The sequence below is a fragment of the Nelumbo lutea genome, chromosome 1 (genome assembly GCF_056320005.1).
Source record: "Nelumbo lutea isolate HS-2025 chromosome 1, American lotus-T2T, whole genome shotgun sequence".
NCBI classification, from domain to species: domain Eukaryota; kingdom Viridiplantae; phylum Streptophyta; class Magnoliopsida; order Proteales; family Nelumbonaceae; genus Nelumbo; species Nelumbo lutea.
Genome location: NC_142684.1, coordinates 188616812 through 188633922, shown reverse-complemented (window position 1 = coordinate 188633922; position 17111 = coordinate 188616812). Strand labels below are relative to the sequence as shown.

Genomic DNA, 17111 nt, shown 5'->3' with positions numbered 1-17111 from the left:
AGGGTTTTGATTCTTCAACCCAATTTGGGTTTGGGTTTTGACTGACCCGCCCTATTGGGTCATGATACCATGTATATATACAAAATACTCTTGTAACTTTTTGACTTCTAACTTTATAGCTTAAAAGTTTAAGATTTATTTACATGTCAGTTTTGATTTTTTTTTCTTTTTCTAAATGGGAAAAGTGCATATTAAATTGTATAAAACAATTTCCTAACTTAAATTAATGGATTTTAGATCTTCAAAATATATTAAAAAAATACAATTGAAATGCTACTGATTGGATCGGATTGGTGTCAGGTTGGGTTAGACCCTATATGGTCAGGTTGGGTTCAGAAATTATGCATTTTTAAGGCAGGGCGGGTCAGGTCTGGGTTGAGGCACTGTAGGGTCGGGTTAGGGTTAAGGCAAACCCATGCCAAACCCGACGGGTTAGGGTTAAGGCAAACCCATGCCAAACCCGACCCATTGACATCCCTATATCAGACATAAAACTGAAATGCTCACAGGGTCACGATTTTTACTGATTAATTGCATGATTAGTCCCTCCAAATTTAAAAAGAAAATAGTCATTAAAAAAATCTCATAAGGTCAGTCAACTGTATGATCTGGTTGGTGCCTTAAAACACTGATTTTTATTTATTTTTATTATAAAAAGGAATGACAACTAAAGGTCCCATTAAACAGCTGAAATGGTTGAAGTAGCTGAACGGGAAGATTTATTGCTTTATGATTTTTTAATATTATTGTCTCTTTTAATGGATTAAATAATCAAATAAATAAAATATTCAAGGGTAAAGTAATTTACCAATTTCAGCAGTAGTTATGAAGGAGTCCACAACCTCCTTTTAAAATTTAGCTTTGAAAAAAATTTCCTTAAAAACTTATTCACTAAAAACTAAAATAATAGTTTTTTCTTTAATGTAGTTCAACAACTTTAACTGTTATCAATGGCTGCTGAAGTTGATGAATTGAACACTTATTGCCATATCTTTTAATGAAAAGGAATAATTAAATAATAAAATATCATATATTAATCACTCTAACTTCAGCCTCAGCCATTAAATTATACACTCATCAATAACTCGTTCACTAAGCTTCAGTTTGGGGAAAATACAAATATAAATATGTAGTGTGCAAATACAGGTTTAGCAATACAAAATACATATTTGTATTTGCACTCCTTCCAAACTGAGTCCTAAAAGCAATAAATCATTTAGTTGAGCAGAAGACCGTTGGTGTGGAGACTGGGATCAAATTACGTAACTACAACCTTTCCATAATAAGGTCACTAGGTCAGTGGAGTTCATGTACACCCAGCTCTGTCCCCACCTCTTAATTTCCTGGAATGTATAATCAGTTTGGATTAGGTAGGCACACAAGGTGAGAACATTGAGTAAGTACTTAGAATGTATTTTTTTGATATCTGTCTCTTAAAATACTCCTGGTTTATCCTTGAAAAAGGATTAAAAACAACTTTTGATACAATTTTCAGAATATTTATTAAGTGCTTATTGAACGTACTTACAATACTATGCCTAATAGATCCGGACTAGTATGTAATGAGTAATATCAAGAAAAAAAAAAAACCTGGAGCCTATTCAGCCAGCTTTATTATACAGCCATACCATTTAGACTACAGGTTCCTCTTAGCGAGTCCATTGCTACATCCCCAATACAAACCCACCTTCAAGCGTGTAAGAACAATCTGGCATATAAATTCAATACATGATCTACTTTTACATGCTCAGAGGTTCATTCCTATTGGGGATCCAGAAATGGATCTAATAATAGGTAACTAGCAGATGTTATTTTAAATTACATATTTTAATACATTACAATTTACATATATTATATTATAATAATGTATATATATATATATATTTTACTGTATATTTTATATAAATATTATAAATATTATAACATGTATATATAATGTATATATATATATATATTTATTACTGTATATATTTTACATATATTATATTTTATATTTTATATAAATATTATAACATGACACATAAATACTTCATATTATATAGAATATTTATATTAATATAATATATAAAATAAATTTTATATATAGTGTTTTATACATAAAATATATAGACTTATAATCAAGCTTGGCCTGGGCAGTTCAGACTCAAACTATGCCTGTCCTAGCCCAAACTATAGCCCTTATCACATGTGCAAAGACCAGTTTTGACCCATATCACTCCTATTCGAAAAGCCATTACATGATGCGTGGCTATACCAAATTAATTCCTCTCTGGGTGCGAGTTGAAGGGTCCTGCTCCTAGGGCCCCAGCCCAGGCTGCAAATCTTCAAATTATGTACTCCACTTGCAGGCTGCAGCTGTACCAAACAGGATTCTATGATTCCCATGCTTCTTTAAATTTTGGTCCTGCTATCACATTTTGTTCATAGTTTGTTAAATACATTAAATGCTTCAAGACAACTCTATGATTTCCCTTTAATCTACTTTATCTTGATTCCTTACTAATGCATTTAAATGAATAGGACATTCATAAAGTATGTGTTTGAAATTAAGGGCATCTATTCATTAAATATTTACACTTGATTTATTTGTAAAATTGAGAAAAGCAGTAATAAATCGATTTATTGACATTTAGGTGCTATTAGACACTATATCAGTAAAACAATGAATAAATGCTACCCATTGTGGGAAGTACTAAAATGAAGTTTCCCCTAACGGTAGACGTACACATAAATCAATGTTTGCCTTTTCAAATCTCTGTGTACGAATCTAGAATCTACATAATGGGGGAAATGTTCAAGTGACACTTATGCAGTAGTGTTTATTCAATAAACGCCCATGGTTCCAAACACATGCAAAAAGTGTCACCTGAATCTTTGTCACATTTGAACATTTGGAGGTCTATATATTATATAGGGATGTCAATGCTCTAGATCAACCTGATAGATCATTTTACCAAAAAAAAAAAAACGACTGATAGACCTGAACTGCCCTAGCCTTATTATATAGAGGTTGTGTATGCACTTGTTATAATGGGGTTAGAATATTAATTAAACTCATTATGTGTATATCTATCTATCTATCTTTTTATCTATTCTAGGTAGAATTTAGATTTATTAATAATAAACATTGCTATGCATATTTTGTGCTGCCTCTCAATACTAGGAAATTTTTAGAAAACAATGTATGCAAGTGTATATTGTTCATGTATTGATGATAAGCGATACAAAATTATAAGTGTATAAAGCATAAAATTGGTTTGGGCAAAAACTATGATGCATCATTGCACCTTGCAACAAAAGACATTGATTGAATGTAATGATAAATATATTTTATTAAATATAAAAAATAAAAAAATTGAAAAAAATCTTAACTTTTACACATAATTGGTTGAGATGTGGATTTTATGTGCAAAAGTTCTAACTCTAATAGATTGGGTTTTCTTTATGCTGTGTGATGGTTCACTTGTAATAGTTTTCTATAATATAAGATTGTTATTTAATATGAGACATGTAAGGTATCTTGAAAAATGAGAGAATTAGCTCGTTTGTTTTCAAATTACTAAGCTAAAATGTGCCACTACACTTGGAATTACAATGGTCTTATAGGGTGAGACCTCATAAAGACTAAAGTGATAAACCTGCCCATGATCGCCTGGGACCATGTTACCTAATCCATTGACCCTATGCTGTTCTGCGTTGGAATAGGGTTTGTGTGTTGTCTTATCGATCTAGGCCCAAGCTAACTAGCCCATTGACAACACTAAAATTTGTAGCCTGTTCATGATTGTTTTTTTCCATTTGTTTAATACTTACCTAAAGCTCTATTTGTTTACGGTGCAAATCTAAGCCTTATACAATTTTTGTACTTGATTTAATTTTGTATCATTTTACGTGTAACTACAAAACCAAAACAAGCAAAAATTTGAAACAAAATGGTCAGGATTTTATTCAAATCATTTGCACTGTCATAGTTTTGTATCAATGCAAATTTATTTGCAACCGAATACAGCCTAAGGATTTATTTTTCAGCAGTGTAAATTTCTTTTTAACTTGTGTAAATGTATGAGATTGTAAATAGGTTGAATGCAAATTCTGGTTTATTTTCATTTCAACTTTTACTTTGTTTTGTTTGTTCAAGGGGAGCAAGATTGGAAATAAAATGATGTTCCCACTTCATATAAGAGAAGATGACAACAAGAAGTTGTTTGTTTGAGAGGGGTAGAATGGAAAATAAAATATATTGTCCCTACTCCCTATAAGAAGTGGTCCAACAAAATTTTCATTTTCGGGATGCAAAATTTGTGCTCAACTGCAAATAAAACAAAGAGTATAAATTTTCCATTTGATGGAATATCAACAAATTTGAACCAGGTGCAAAGTTTACATCCCATTTAGATTTGCATTGCAAATAAATGGAGCTTAAACTCTCGCTTTTGGAGAACATTGTTGAAAGCATGGTTTTCAAAACTGGACCGGACCAAATGGTTGGACCGGAAAAATCAGGAACCAGTCAGGTGATCAATTCTATTTTATCCTAGAACCATTATTTCGCCAAAAACCATTGATTTGATCGAGAAACTGTTGACCCAAACATTTGAATCATCCAATGGTTTTAGCTTTTTTTAATTATTTATTATTTTTTATTTTATCAAAATGGACTATCCATTCATTTCGAATGATCAGACAATTCAACCCACAAATTGAACCCTTGTTCGGTTTAGTTTTAATAACCTTGGTTGAAAGCTTAGAAATAAAGCTGCTCTCCTCAAAGACGAGAGGCGTAAGGTATTGCATTTGCATCCCACACCAACAGAGTCCGACACCAACAGAATCTGGCCAAGAGACAGCCTGCACCAGAACTCAACAGAAATCTGAGAACCTTTAGGCATCTGTTTGGGATGCTTTTACCACATTGAAGTGAATAAAACAAAACATACAGATACAGTAGCGATCATCCAATCATGCTCATCTTTTAGTATTGGGATTCTCTATTACTCTTTAGATGGGGCCTACTCTCAAGAGTGAATCGAAAATCGGAAGAAAGCAAATCAGCCCCCACAAGATTGTCACAATACACAGCTAGAATGTGCTGTGAGACATTGTGGGGGGGCTGATTTGAACTCAAATCGGAATCCTATCTACGTTACATATGATGCCTGTATCCAATGCTAAGCCACTCAAGACAAAATACAAGTATTGTTTTAGGGACATTGGTAGATGTGCCGTGCCATTACTCTTTTGATGACAAATGTAGATTTGTTGAATGATGTACTTCAGGGACAGTTTTGTAGGGTTTAGCGGAAAATTAAGCACGTCAGATCTGCTCCCCACAAATTGTTTCGACATGTATTCCCACTGAGCACCATTGCCGTCGTATATGGGTATTTCCCTACGAATGAAAAGGGAGATATTTTCGATGAGGAACTGTTATGTCCCATGTGGCATGGGTGGGTAGGGATGTGGAGACAGCTGATGGATAGAAGCCCCCACACAAGAATGCCATAAGGTGTATTTGGTGAAAATCTGAAAAGCCTATCATCATGTTCCGGTCCGGATGCCAGAAGTACGGCTGAAATAGGAAATTACTCCAGTGGTTTATCCCGAACACGAATGCACAACCACTACCATGGCTTAATCACTGCACCTCGCAAGCTGTTTTGAAGTGTTCCACTGAAACTGTTTAAAAAGTTTAAATTGGACAGCCTTTCCTATAATTGATAGACAGCCAAATTGGGTTTTGGTGAAAAAAGGGTAAATTACAAAGGCACTAAGTGACAAAGACCCCTATTCTTTGATTGGCGATAAATACCACCTTGAAATTTAGCCATTGGACAAAGATCCCTTTTCATTAGCATTTTCTTAGTTAAATTTGAAAAGGATTTTCATCTAATTTGTTAAAATTTTTTAAATACCCAAACTACTCTTTATTTAATTTATGAAATCATATAATTTTTTTTACACTTTGTACTGTTCATTGTCTTCTCCGTTGAAGTTAATTGAAATCGCGATAAACACAACACGAAATGTCTAGAGTTTTTCAAGATCCATGCCTAATAGGTGTTTAATTAACTCACCAAAGGTTAAAAATACCCCTACCTTCTGTCCTCTTCTCGGAACAAGTGACACAATCGACTCGTTGGAGAGTGAACGAGAATTGAGAGACATCCTCTCGCTATGGATCTTCTGAGACACTAATTGATAAAGAAGAGGAATAGCTGGCAGAGGCAAGAAAGTCTTCAAACAATCCGAAATCGAGCTAAAGAAACTCCAAAAATACCATTGTCATAGGCAGTTTGTTTGGTTTTCTGGAATTTTCATCTCTGTAGAGAACCATCCATTGTATCTTCCATGTAACCTCTCACTTCCGGTGACATCAAGTCTCCCCTTTCCAGCGGCGAGACAGATGCATGGTCTCTTCCTTGATGAAACCTCTTCCTGTTCCCATCATGTTTTTGTTCTCGTGTTTTATACCGATACTAACAATTTTGTTCATAACACTCTTCTGCTTCAAAACTAGGGCCCAGTCCTTTTAGTTCTTGTGCGGGATCAGCATGCAACCCTGGGCCATAGATCCTATCCTCCTTGTCTCTTCCTCTACCGGCTCCATTGATCTTTTCTTGTTCCTTCTCTAACTTTGTAGTACAACTTTTTTCTTCATGCCCTATGATACCACAGTTGTAACAGAACACTGGAAGTTCTTAGTATATAACTCTGCTTATATCGGCTTTATCCCTCGTCTATTCACCAATTCCCGTCTGTAATAGTTTATTGAGATCTACTTCTATTCACACAGGCACATAATTTGTCCAGAACTATCGAAGGGTTTATTGAGATCTATTTCTATGAATTTGAAGCCAGAAGGGTGAACTGTCGAACTTCATCTCCTTGAGAGTTGTTTGATGCCTCCATTCAAGACTAGTATAAAGCCAAACCTTCTAATGCAATCCGAACACGGATTCGTATGAAAGGGAGATCGCATTGTTGCTAATCATGATTACAGAACAATCCGAGACCCTCAATAAAATTCGAACACATATAGGAGTTGTTTTGGGGAGGCATAGGATAAAAAAGAAAACAAAAACAGAAATATATAATAAATTATTAATGAAGAAGACATTGTTTGTTTTAAAACCACTAATTAAGAAGAAGATAAGAATTTGAGTTGCCGGATTTTTGGGTCAGCTAAATTTTAAGAGAGAATGTGAAGACAAAGAAAATAGAGAAAGATCAATTATCTGACTTAACGGTCAAAGGGTATTTATCGCAACGTAAAGTTCAAAGGGGCCTTTGTTGTCAATTGAAGTATAGAAGAATCTTTATCACTGACCCTAAAATACAAGGGGATGTTTGTAATTTACGAAAAAAAATCTAGAGATCCTCAATAACTTATTTAGAGCAATTTACAGTGCTGAACCAATTTAGCTGAATCTTCAATTTAACCCTATAGAGTATAGAGGGCCCAAATGTATGTAGCTTCTAGCTTCCCAAGGTGGGCCTAAAAAGACCAAATAATTTGTCACTCATTTATTTGAAGGGCTGTCTGGGAAAGCACTTCAAAGCAGCTGAATCTTCCGGACAGCCCTCTCAAATCCCAAACGGCTTGTAGCTCTGGGGCCACCGGCGGGTACTCCGTTGGCCGATTGTAGCAACTGGCAAACTGAAATACTTATCAGACATCCTTCATAACACTAATTACTTGCCGCGCTGAATGACGAATGGGATACACGAAAGTGTCACTTGATCTGAAATGAGCCTAGGAGAGAGATCTCAGACGCTGGGTCATGGGCCATGACGTCACGATCAACGAAACCCAGTCTTTGTCTAGGCCCTCCATCTGTTTAGATCCGGCACATTTGATGGAGGGTTCTGATCCTCTGACTACAAAATGGGTGGCAAGTCATGGGCCCATAGATCAAAGATCAGAAATTCAGATATACCCCTCGAGTCACGACCAGTATTATATTAAGCGAAGAAAGACCCTATTAAGATTAGGGTTGCGGTCTGGCGCCTCGTGGGTTGCCTTAGATCTGTATTTGTTTGCGTAATGAAACTGTTCCATGTCGGAAGGAAAGGGTCGTCAAGGTTCTCTTTTTCACCCAACGACCTCGAATCTCTCGATCCAATAATATATCGAGAGAAGGACCGAAGAAGGTGACCGGGCCCCATGTGATGGACCGATGGCGACCTCTCTCCCTCTTACTCTCACTTTGGCTTCGCTCCAACCCTCCAACTCTCTCACTCTCACGACTCACGTCTCAACACCAACATTTACTGTTGTTTCCGTGAATTGGATGTGACCGACCGACCGACCGAGTCTCACTCCCTCCATCATCGCATGCGCCCTCCTCTCTCTCTCATTTGATAGAGACGCTCACAGTTGCAGAGTTCGGAAGGAAGAGTATTTATTCCGTTCTTTGACACTAGAGAGTGGTGCTCTAGTGAATTATGACTTCTCTAGGTGCTTCATTATTGTAATTCGTCGTCGCTGCTTCCAAAATTACCCTCTCCAGGCAAAACGCACGGGTAATATCGCGGTCAACATCCAAACAGTCCCCAACAAATTAAAAAAATGAAAAGAAGGTACATGAACATGTGTATGCGTGACTCAACCATGTACAAGAAACAAGACCCTACATTATTGATCTAGAAGACCCCAGTTGAATATGGTTTTTTTTTTATTAATGTACACCCGATGAATTCTCTGGACGATCAAGCAGAGCGCAAATAGTATTGAAGGGTCCATACCAATGGAGGGTCCAGATCCGAAGAGACATTGATTGGGGTCACGATTTAACAAATCCAGGAATCTCTCGTCAATGGATTGGTCGCGGAAGGGACAAAGGACAATTCAAGGTGGGTGTTGGAATGGGTCTTTAACTCTTTATTATAAATGGATTCTAATCTGACGTGAGAAAAAGTTCCCCCATCATTTGCGGGTCCCGTTTTTTGATGGGAAAATTTGTGTGGGTCCCTTCAGCTTCAGGCCTCCACCAATCGCTTGAAGGGGAAAAATTAGGGGAAATAAACTTGACTGCCTTTGCCCACCCAGTACCCTCACTCAGAGCGGAGGTGCGCCTATCTCGAAAGCCTTGCTTGGGGAGATTTTCGTAATTTCGGGAAGATTAATACAATGGCCGATCTGCTGTTCGATTACTGCAAGATCTATAGAGGTTTAATTTATTGTTAGTCGAATTTAATATTCTAATAATTCGGAAGTGTCGATAATATTTAATCAGAAAAAAATGATCAGTGAAATTCCCGAAACCATTAAAAAGAGGGAAAAAACGTATAAAGAAAAGAGAGAAAAGAGCGGCACAGTGAATATCATGACTTAGAATGGCTTTTCTAGCGGACTAAACCAGCAGCATCGGCAGCTCTTTGTCTCTCCTTCTCTTCCATCTGTCTTCCCTAGTTCCCTTCTCTTCTCTTCCTCATGTGCGTGTGACCACAAAGAAACCACAGCATTCGGTCGCTTTCTCACTCAAGGCATGCTCTGTCTCTCTAAATTCTCTCTTTTGTTTCTACGCCGTTCTTGTTTTGTTATACCTTCTTGATTCTTCAAGAATTGTGAATGGAAGCTTTTGAGTTGCAGAGGGGTGGTTTCTAGCTAGGTTTTTGTTTTCTCTTATTAGCCCTAGAATGGAAATTTTGCGGTTTGTACAGAACATTCGAGGTTTAGCTTTGAAAGATCGAAAGAGATGATTTCTTAAAGAACAGTTTTTCCCTTCTTTTTAATTTGATATTGCTTTGAATTCGCTTCTGTGAGATCTAGTGGGGTATGGGCATTTTGTAAGATTTAGGCTTCTTTGTATTAGAATCCAAGTAGAAATGATAGTGTTTTCTCTTTTCCCTCCTCATTTTAACCCAAGTAGAAATGATAGTTTGGCGGGCTCAAGATCTATTATCTTTTCACTTTATAAAGATTGCTCTGTTTGCACACATTTGAGTTTGGTTACTGGGTTACTGCTATATAAGAGTATGCTTGTTTTTCAAAGATATTTCGGATTTATTACTTTTGCTTGGGACTGTGTTCTTTTTTTTCCTCTAATCATAAGGCTATAGATTATTTACAGTATCGTCTTTTAGTTTGCAACTGAGCATAATTTGCAGTATTTCTTCGATGACCACCTCCCCCGGGGGCTTGCATGTCACGGTGTCTTGTTTGGTCGTCCTGTTGTCTGTGTAGATGGATTGGGGTTTCTAATTAGGACACAGCTTTATGAAGAGATGGAACTACAACTATATGCAGATAGTTTTTATATAGATCGTATCAAATCGTGAATCTGTCCAACTTGACATTCTGCTGAACTTTGGAGCCCATTAGCTGTTGGTTCCTGACTATTTTTTAGGGCCTCAATCTCATCCATGACTAGGGTTGACATCCTGATTTCCGGTGTTAAGTAGCTTCGTTCTTAATAGAAGCAGATTGAGTACATGAATGATATTGAATTAGGAAATTTCAAATCGTGTTGAAGAATGGTTAATTGTTCAAATCCTGCAGGAATAAAACACATCAAACAGTTTATGTCATCTTTTCAAAGCGCATGAATGATATTGAATTAGGAAGTTTTTTGTACTTTGTAGTTTGTAGCTAGCCACAGGTAGTTCTTCAGAATCATAACTTATCTATTTTCATTTCTTGCAGCAGTTTGTATATGTAAATGGGGTTAGACACAGAATTAGAATTTGAGAAGTATTGCAGTATAGGTCAGAGTCCTAAAATTGGTCCTCGATCACATAGTCATGGTTCAAAAGTTGAAAAAAGAGATGTAAAAAGAAAACCTATGAGTGGAAGCCACCTTGTATGGCAGATGGATCAAGACTCCACAGAAATTACCTTTGGTAACTCCAGGAGTTTGTCCTGTAAAAGTGTGCCTTCTGGAGCAGCTGAATATGGAAGTAATGGGGAGATGAAGCGAGGTTCTATATATCAAAGCTCAAAGACAGTAAGGAAAATAAAGAAAATGGGTGAGCTTGAGGGAAGAAGAAAGATAGAATTGTCACGTAGCAGTGACACATCTCTGTCTTTTAGGATATTTGACACTTTATCTGAGTCAAATGATTACATCCCACCTATGCAACAGAAGAGATCTCCACTAATGCCTTTAATGACTGATATGGAGACAGCTATTAGCAAGACCTACAAGGAGCCAGATTCTCAGGATTTCTTTGATTTGTCCTTCCGTGTTCCCTCCTCCACATGTAATGTTGCGCATGAAGATGTCTCTGCAGATGGTTTCTTTGAGATCTGCCTGGATCCAGAGGACAGAAAACCATGTCCTGCTGAGACAATTGGAAGGGACTTGTTGGAGGAAGTTAGTTTTAGATGTAATCAGACTATTGGTCCTCTGAACAATAGTAATGACTTCTTGGAAAGAGAGACAGTCCACACTTTGAACAAGTCCTCATCAGAAAAAGTGAGGATGCCATATTTACCTTGCCTATCAGAAAGTGATCCCTCTAAAGCCAGCCCAAAGGGAAGGTTCAGCCCTATTAGAAGGATGTTGGATCCAATCATGAAGTCCAAATCTCAGCGAAGTCCATCAGTTTCAATAGCAGAATTTGGTGATTTGACAACAATGACATTGCCGAACATGAGGAGGAACAGGACACTTTGCAAATCTTTGTTGCAGGACTTCTCAAACACCGTGGTGAAGGAGCAATCTAGTTCTCAGTTTAGCAATAAAGATCAGCAGAGTTCAGTTGTTTCTACATCACCAGCTCACCTCCATGGCTTTCTCAAGCTAGAATACAAGCATGGGGCACCGTTCTTTAAATTCTTTGTAAGGGACTTTGAAGATGTACTTACAGCAAAGACATGGAAAGCAAATAATGCTTTTAATTGGGTTTATACTTTCCATTCTACAAACAGTAGAAAGAAGAACAATAATAGTGGATGGGGTACAAAGGAGAGGCACAAAGAGGCCTCTGTGGTTGGCCAGATGCAAGTTTCATGTTATTTGTGTTCAGAAATTAGAAGTGGTGGAGCATTTGATAACTCTATGGTGACAGAGTTTGTGTTGTATGACATAGGTCATGCAAGGAAGTGCTTGGCTGCTGAACAAAGCTCTCCATGTTCTCCAGACTCCATTAAGCCTATTAATGGTACTTCCGGTGAAGCCTTGATCAAGGGGCCATCTATGGATCCAAATGATGTATCTGATCTAGAAAATCACAAGCTTCAACCACGACATGCTTCCGGTGGTGATGTCTCTGATGCTTCAACATCTTGTCCTTGGTCACCTGCAGATTTGCATCCAAACCTTGAAATTGCAGCTATTGTTATTCAAGTGCCATTTGAGAAAAGGGAAAGCTTGAAAGACAAGCAAGAGGTTTGCAGTAGAGCATATTCAGATTTATTTGAATCTTCCATGGTTGAGCAGAGAAATGATGACAAGCAAAGCAGCACTAGTCCCGCAAATGTGAAAGTGGTAACAGTGACTGGGACGCATGGTTTGCCAACTACTGATGATGGTTGTGGCCCTTCACCATTACTGGATCGATGGAGATCTGGTGGTCACTGTGATTGTGGTGGTTGGGACATGGCCTGCCCCCTTCTTGTTTTTAGCAATCCTACTACTGGAAATGTTGGAGATAACCCTTCTACAGAGAATGTAGAACTGGTGGAACTCTTTGTTCAGGTATGCTTCTCATCTAATAAAGAAGGTGGGATATGCATGATTGTAGTATTTCATCTTTACTTTATAATGCTGATACTTGCCTAGGCCTCCCATCTAGAAACCCATTGAAAACTTTAGTCCATTTATTTTCCTCTCGCAACTGTCCATTCTCCTCTTACACATGCAAATACATAGTCCAAGTATTGGAGGTAATAATTATTATTATGAACAGAACATAAAAGGGTCATGTCTTCATACAGGGGTTGATAACTATCAATTGGGTTGTCCTAACTTACTAGGTGAAGAAATTAGAAAATTAGATTGATAACTACTCCTTGTTTTTATTGCTTTGTTTTGTCCTTAATTATAGTCTAAGGATATTTGTTTCTGATCTCCACAGGGAGTGAAAGAGAAGATGCCAGCCTTGACCATAACAGCTATTGATGAAGGGCAATATTCAGTTGATTTTCATGCCCAACTGTCCTCATTGCAAGCATTCTCAATTTGTGTTGCTATCTTGCATAGTACAGAAGTTTCCACTGTAATTGGACAAGAGAGGACCAGGCAGAGGTTGCATAACGATTCGCTTAAAGTGCTGCTTGAGGAGGAAGTTAGATTCTTGATTGAAGCAGTTGCAGGGGAAGAGAAAAGAAAGGCCACAAAACGAATGGAGGAAACCCCACCATGTTTCATCCTGAATCCACCTTTCTCTCCCATTGCACGAGTGTAGTTTGAAATAGCATTCTCGATGCCTTGACCTCACTTTAGTAATAGAAACCCAGAGCTAGTTAAGAGATCTCTGGGTTACCCGTTCCTTCCATAGGTGCTGGAACATTACTCCTTGCAGGTGTTGAAATCCATCTGAGAATGTATCATTCAATTCTTTGTACTAGTGATTCTGTCCATATTATTTAAATGTTAAGGGGAAAAAAGTTATTATACCACGAAATAAACTATTTCTCAACTTTTTTTGTCATGGTTTAGTATGGATAATTACAAGGTATCCATTGTATGGCGTAAGCATATAAATTGTTTCATAAAGATGCAAACTGTGATTACAATTTTACTACTTCCTCAAGCCTTGTGAACTCCCCTGTCCTTCAAGCTTCTCAACTAAATGACTTCATTTTAGGTCCCATGAATACTAGTCGGCACCTGTGCGATGCATGTATTTTATTAAGAAAAAACGAGAAAGGAGTTTTATGATATTTTCAATTAAATGGTGCTCATCCAAGTTCAATTCAAGCATTTGTTTTTTGTTATGTTTAGTTTATTCAACTATAATTCAAGTTGTATTTTAGTAAGAGTGGCTAATTTCCTATTTTCTAAATAAATTTATGTTATTTTTTGTATCTTAATTTTTAGTAAGAATGGCTAAAGTTTTTATTAATTTTTAAAATTTTATGGTTTGTAATTATTTTTGTATTATTTTAGGTAAAAATGTTTTTTACAAAATATTTTATGTTTTGTAATTATTTATGAATAAATTTGGTATTTAAAGAAAATCAATGCATTAAATCAGCATTTTCTATTTCGAATGTTAATAGAAGGAAAATATCTACACTATTTTTGAACATACTATGGGTGTTTTTTGTTAAGGTCAAAATATATATAGGGGAGGTTCATAGGATTGTTAGAAAACCTAAGGAGGTTTTTATAAAATTTTCTATTTTTAAATCAAATTTAAGTTTATTTTAAATTAATTAAATTATATTTAAGGTTAATAAGTTTTTATTAATTTTTCTTTTTATTAATCCTTATTAAATTTAATTAATTATATTAAATTTTTATTTTTAAATAGAATTTAAGTTCGTTAGTAAAAATTAATTATAAAACTAATAATTGTTAGATTGTATGATATGATTATATTAATTTATTATATAAAAAAGTTAAAATTTGAAAAGTAATTATTTTTTATATTTAAAAAAGTAAAGTATAAATCTGAATTCGAGTCTATTAGGATTCGAATCCCACTACAAGGTCTTAAAGATCCGCTTGGATTTTGGATCAAATTCGGATGCACATTTTCAATAATCATATTGAATTCGGATTTTTCTGAATTCGATCCAATTATAGCTCTATTCAGCATCCTTATTATTGCAAGGAGCTCGCATGAATTAACATGTCACAAGGAGGAGAGCCCTTTGCACAGCACAGGCTAACACATAAATAGACAAAACACATGAATTAAAGGGGGCGTTATGTAACATGAATCTGTAGACAAAACCATCTGATTTGGCACCCTATGATAGTATTTGTTATGGTAGCGAAAATGATAGCATTTGGTATAGTGGTACGTTGAATTGCAATGTATGTACTTTGAATCTAATGCCATAGTAGGGGTGCAAACTGACTCGATCATGATCTTATCCATCCTAATTTACAAATATGCTTATATTGTATTATTGAATTTTTTTATATTATTTATTTTTTAAAACAACATTTATATATATAATGAAATAAGTGGAAAAAAATGCTTGTATTTTTTTTTTTGTTTTTGTTTTTGTATACTTATGTTTTTTCCTTTTAATAATTTGTTAAATTTTACAAAAATTAAACAGATCAGATCATATTTGGATATATGACATACTTAATGAATTCAGATTCAAATCGACCTTTGTGAGATCCTGTTGCTGCCAAAGATGGGGCCGATGGATCCAACCTGTGAGCATGAGAAGAGCACACGTCAAAAGCCCCGTGTGTTATCCTAGGGGCAGAGACTCCGACGGTCAAGTTAGTCAGGCGCTTAAAGAGGGGTCAGACTAGGCTTGAGACGAGGGCTCAGAGCTTAATCTTTAAGAGCTTAGACAAGGTCTTTCAAGAATAAGAATGCAAGAGAACAAGAGTAAGCAAGATGGGTTTACCTTGAGCTGGGCACCCCCTTTTATAGTTAACCTTGCCATAGAGTGATTGAAGGAAGTTAGAGATGGATGGCCAAGATCCCATCTAGCTAATGCCACATGGCGCAATCCGGGGCCTGCCATGTGCGCCTACATCATTGATCAGATCTTCATATCAAATCAGATTCAATATTTATATTATCTAGGTTCCAAGTATACCACTAATCAAATCCAATTCAATCTGTTTGCATCCCTGCCATGTAGGCATTTTGGGTTTACTAAACCTTAACTATGTTTGATTGGGCAGATAAAGTATAAAAGTTTGCACCATTATGTCATGTGCAAGTCATTTTATGTTCCTTATTTCAAGGGGTATTTCCACTTCTAGTGTCTTATGTGGTCGTGCACTAGGAAAACTTTGGCTTAGGCCTGGTCATTTTCAGCCCAGCCCAGAAATTCAAAGCTTGGGCCTATATTTTGTTTTCAAGTCCAGTCTGCATATATTGATGTATAATATTTAAATATGCCTTTTTTAATGTTATATTACATGTTATATTTATATATTAAGATTATGACATGTAATGCATAATCTATATTTATATAACATATTTTTATATAATATAAGTAGATACTTACTTTGGTTTTGGTGGAGACCATAAAAATTAAATTTAATTGTATAATGCTAATTTATATCTTTACGGCATATGTCCTTAAACTAATATTGTATAATGTAAAAAATAAATTATGTAGACATATTATATGCATGTAAAATAAAATATTATATTTATTCAACGTATTTTTATATAAAATTATATAATCCCAGAATCAGGCCCGATCTGGCTTGGAACTCGGGCTGGGGTGGGCCGGGCCTGAACCCCTTATATGACACTTATTACAGGTGGAAAGCCCAGTCTGGCCCATGATTACCCCTACTTTGGTTGTTTGGAACCATTTCCCAGATCACCCTCTCATGATCCCTCTTCACCACCTGGCCATTCCTCCGTGAAAACCTATTTTTTGAGAAAAAAATATATTATATGCATATTATAATATGTTTTAAAATTTAGTTTGTACATTATACAATATCAAATGTTATATATAATATGTATTATAGGTGTTAAATTATAATATTTATTTATAAATATAAAACACAATATAAAATAGGTAAATTGTTGAAATCTCCCCTAAAGTTTGGTAATTGCAAACATCTCCCTGAACTTTTTGATATAGTTGCAAGTAGGCCCATTCTGGTAGAATCTTCTAAAAAGAGAGGCATTAAAATGTCTAAAATACCCATGCAGTTACTTTTGGCTAAAATATTTATTTTGTAAATTTTCTCTTCATATGAATCACTATCTCAAATCCTGTCAATCTCTTTTTCTGAAATTGATTTATTTTCCAAATTTTCCCTTCATGCCAACCACAAGGTAAAGCTGCAACTTGTGTTTGGTTTGAAGGAAAAAGTAGGGAGAGGAACTTTACAATCTTGTATAGGTTTTCCTACCTTTCCTTACCTTTTCCTTGAAACCAAACATAGTTAAACACTCTTTTTTTTTTTTGTTCATAAAGTCCGTATTGTTTTTATCATAAAAACTAGTTTCAATAGTACCTTTATGGGTATTTTGGACATTTTCATGGCTATTGTTAGAGG

The 17111-nt window shown here is 35.8% G+C and overlaps 1 protein-coding gene across 2 annotated transcripts; it reads left to right on the top strand.

Moving 5' to 3' along the window:
• Positions 1–9261: 9261 nt before the first annotated feature.
• Positions 9262–13584, top strand: LOC148879940 (uncharacterized). Of its 2 annotated transcripts, none has more exons than XM_088961709.1 (3): positions 9262–9486; positions 10649–12641; positions 13021–13584. In XM_088961709.1, the coding sequence occupies exons 2-3, from the start codon at positions 10662–10664 to the stop codon at positions 13348–13350; spliced, it is 2310 nt and encodes a 769-aa protein (XP_088817835.1). In that variant the 5' UTR covers positions 9262–9486; positions 10649–10661; the 3' UTR covers positions 13351–13584. The 2 variants fall into 2 exon arrangements, with proteins under 2 accessions (XP_088817835.1, XP_088817836.1); XM_088961710.1 differs by having other exon boundaries at positions 9263–9486; positions 10646–12641.
• Positions 13585–17111: the final 3527 nt, after the last annotated feature.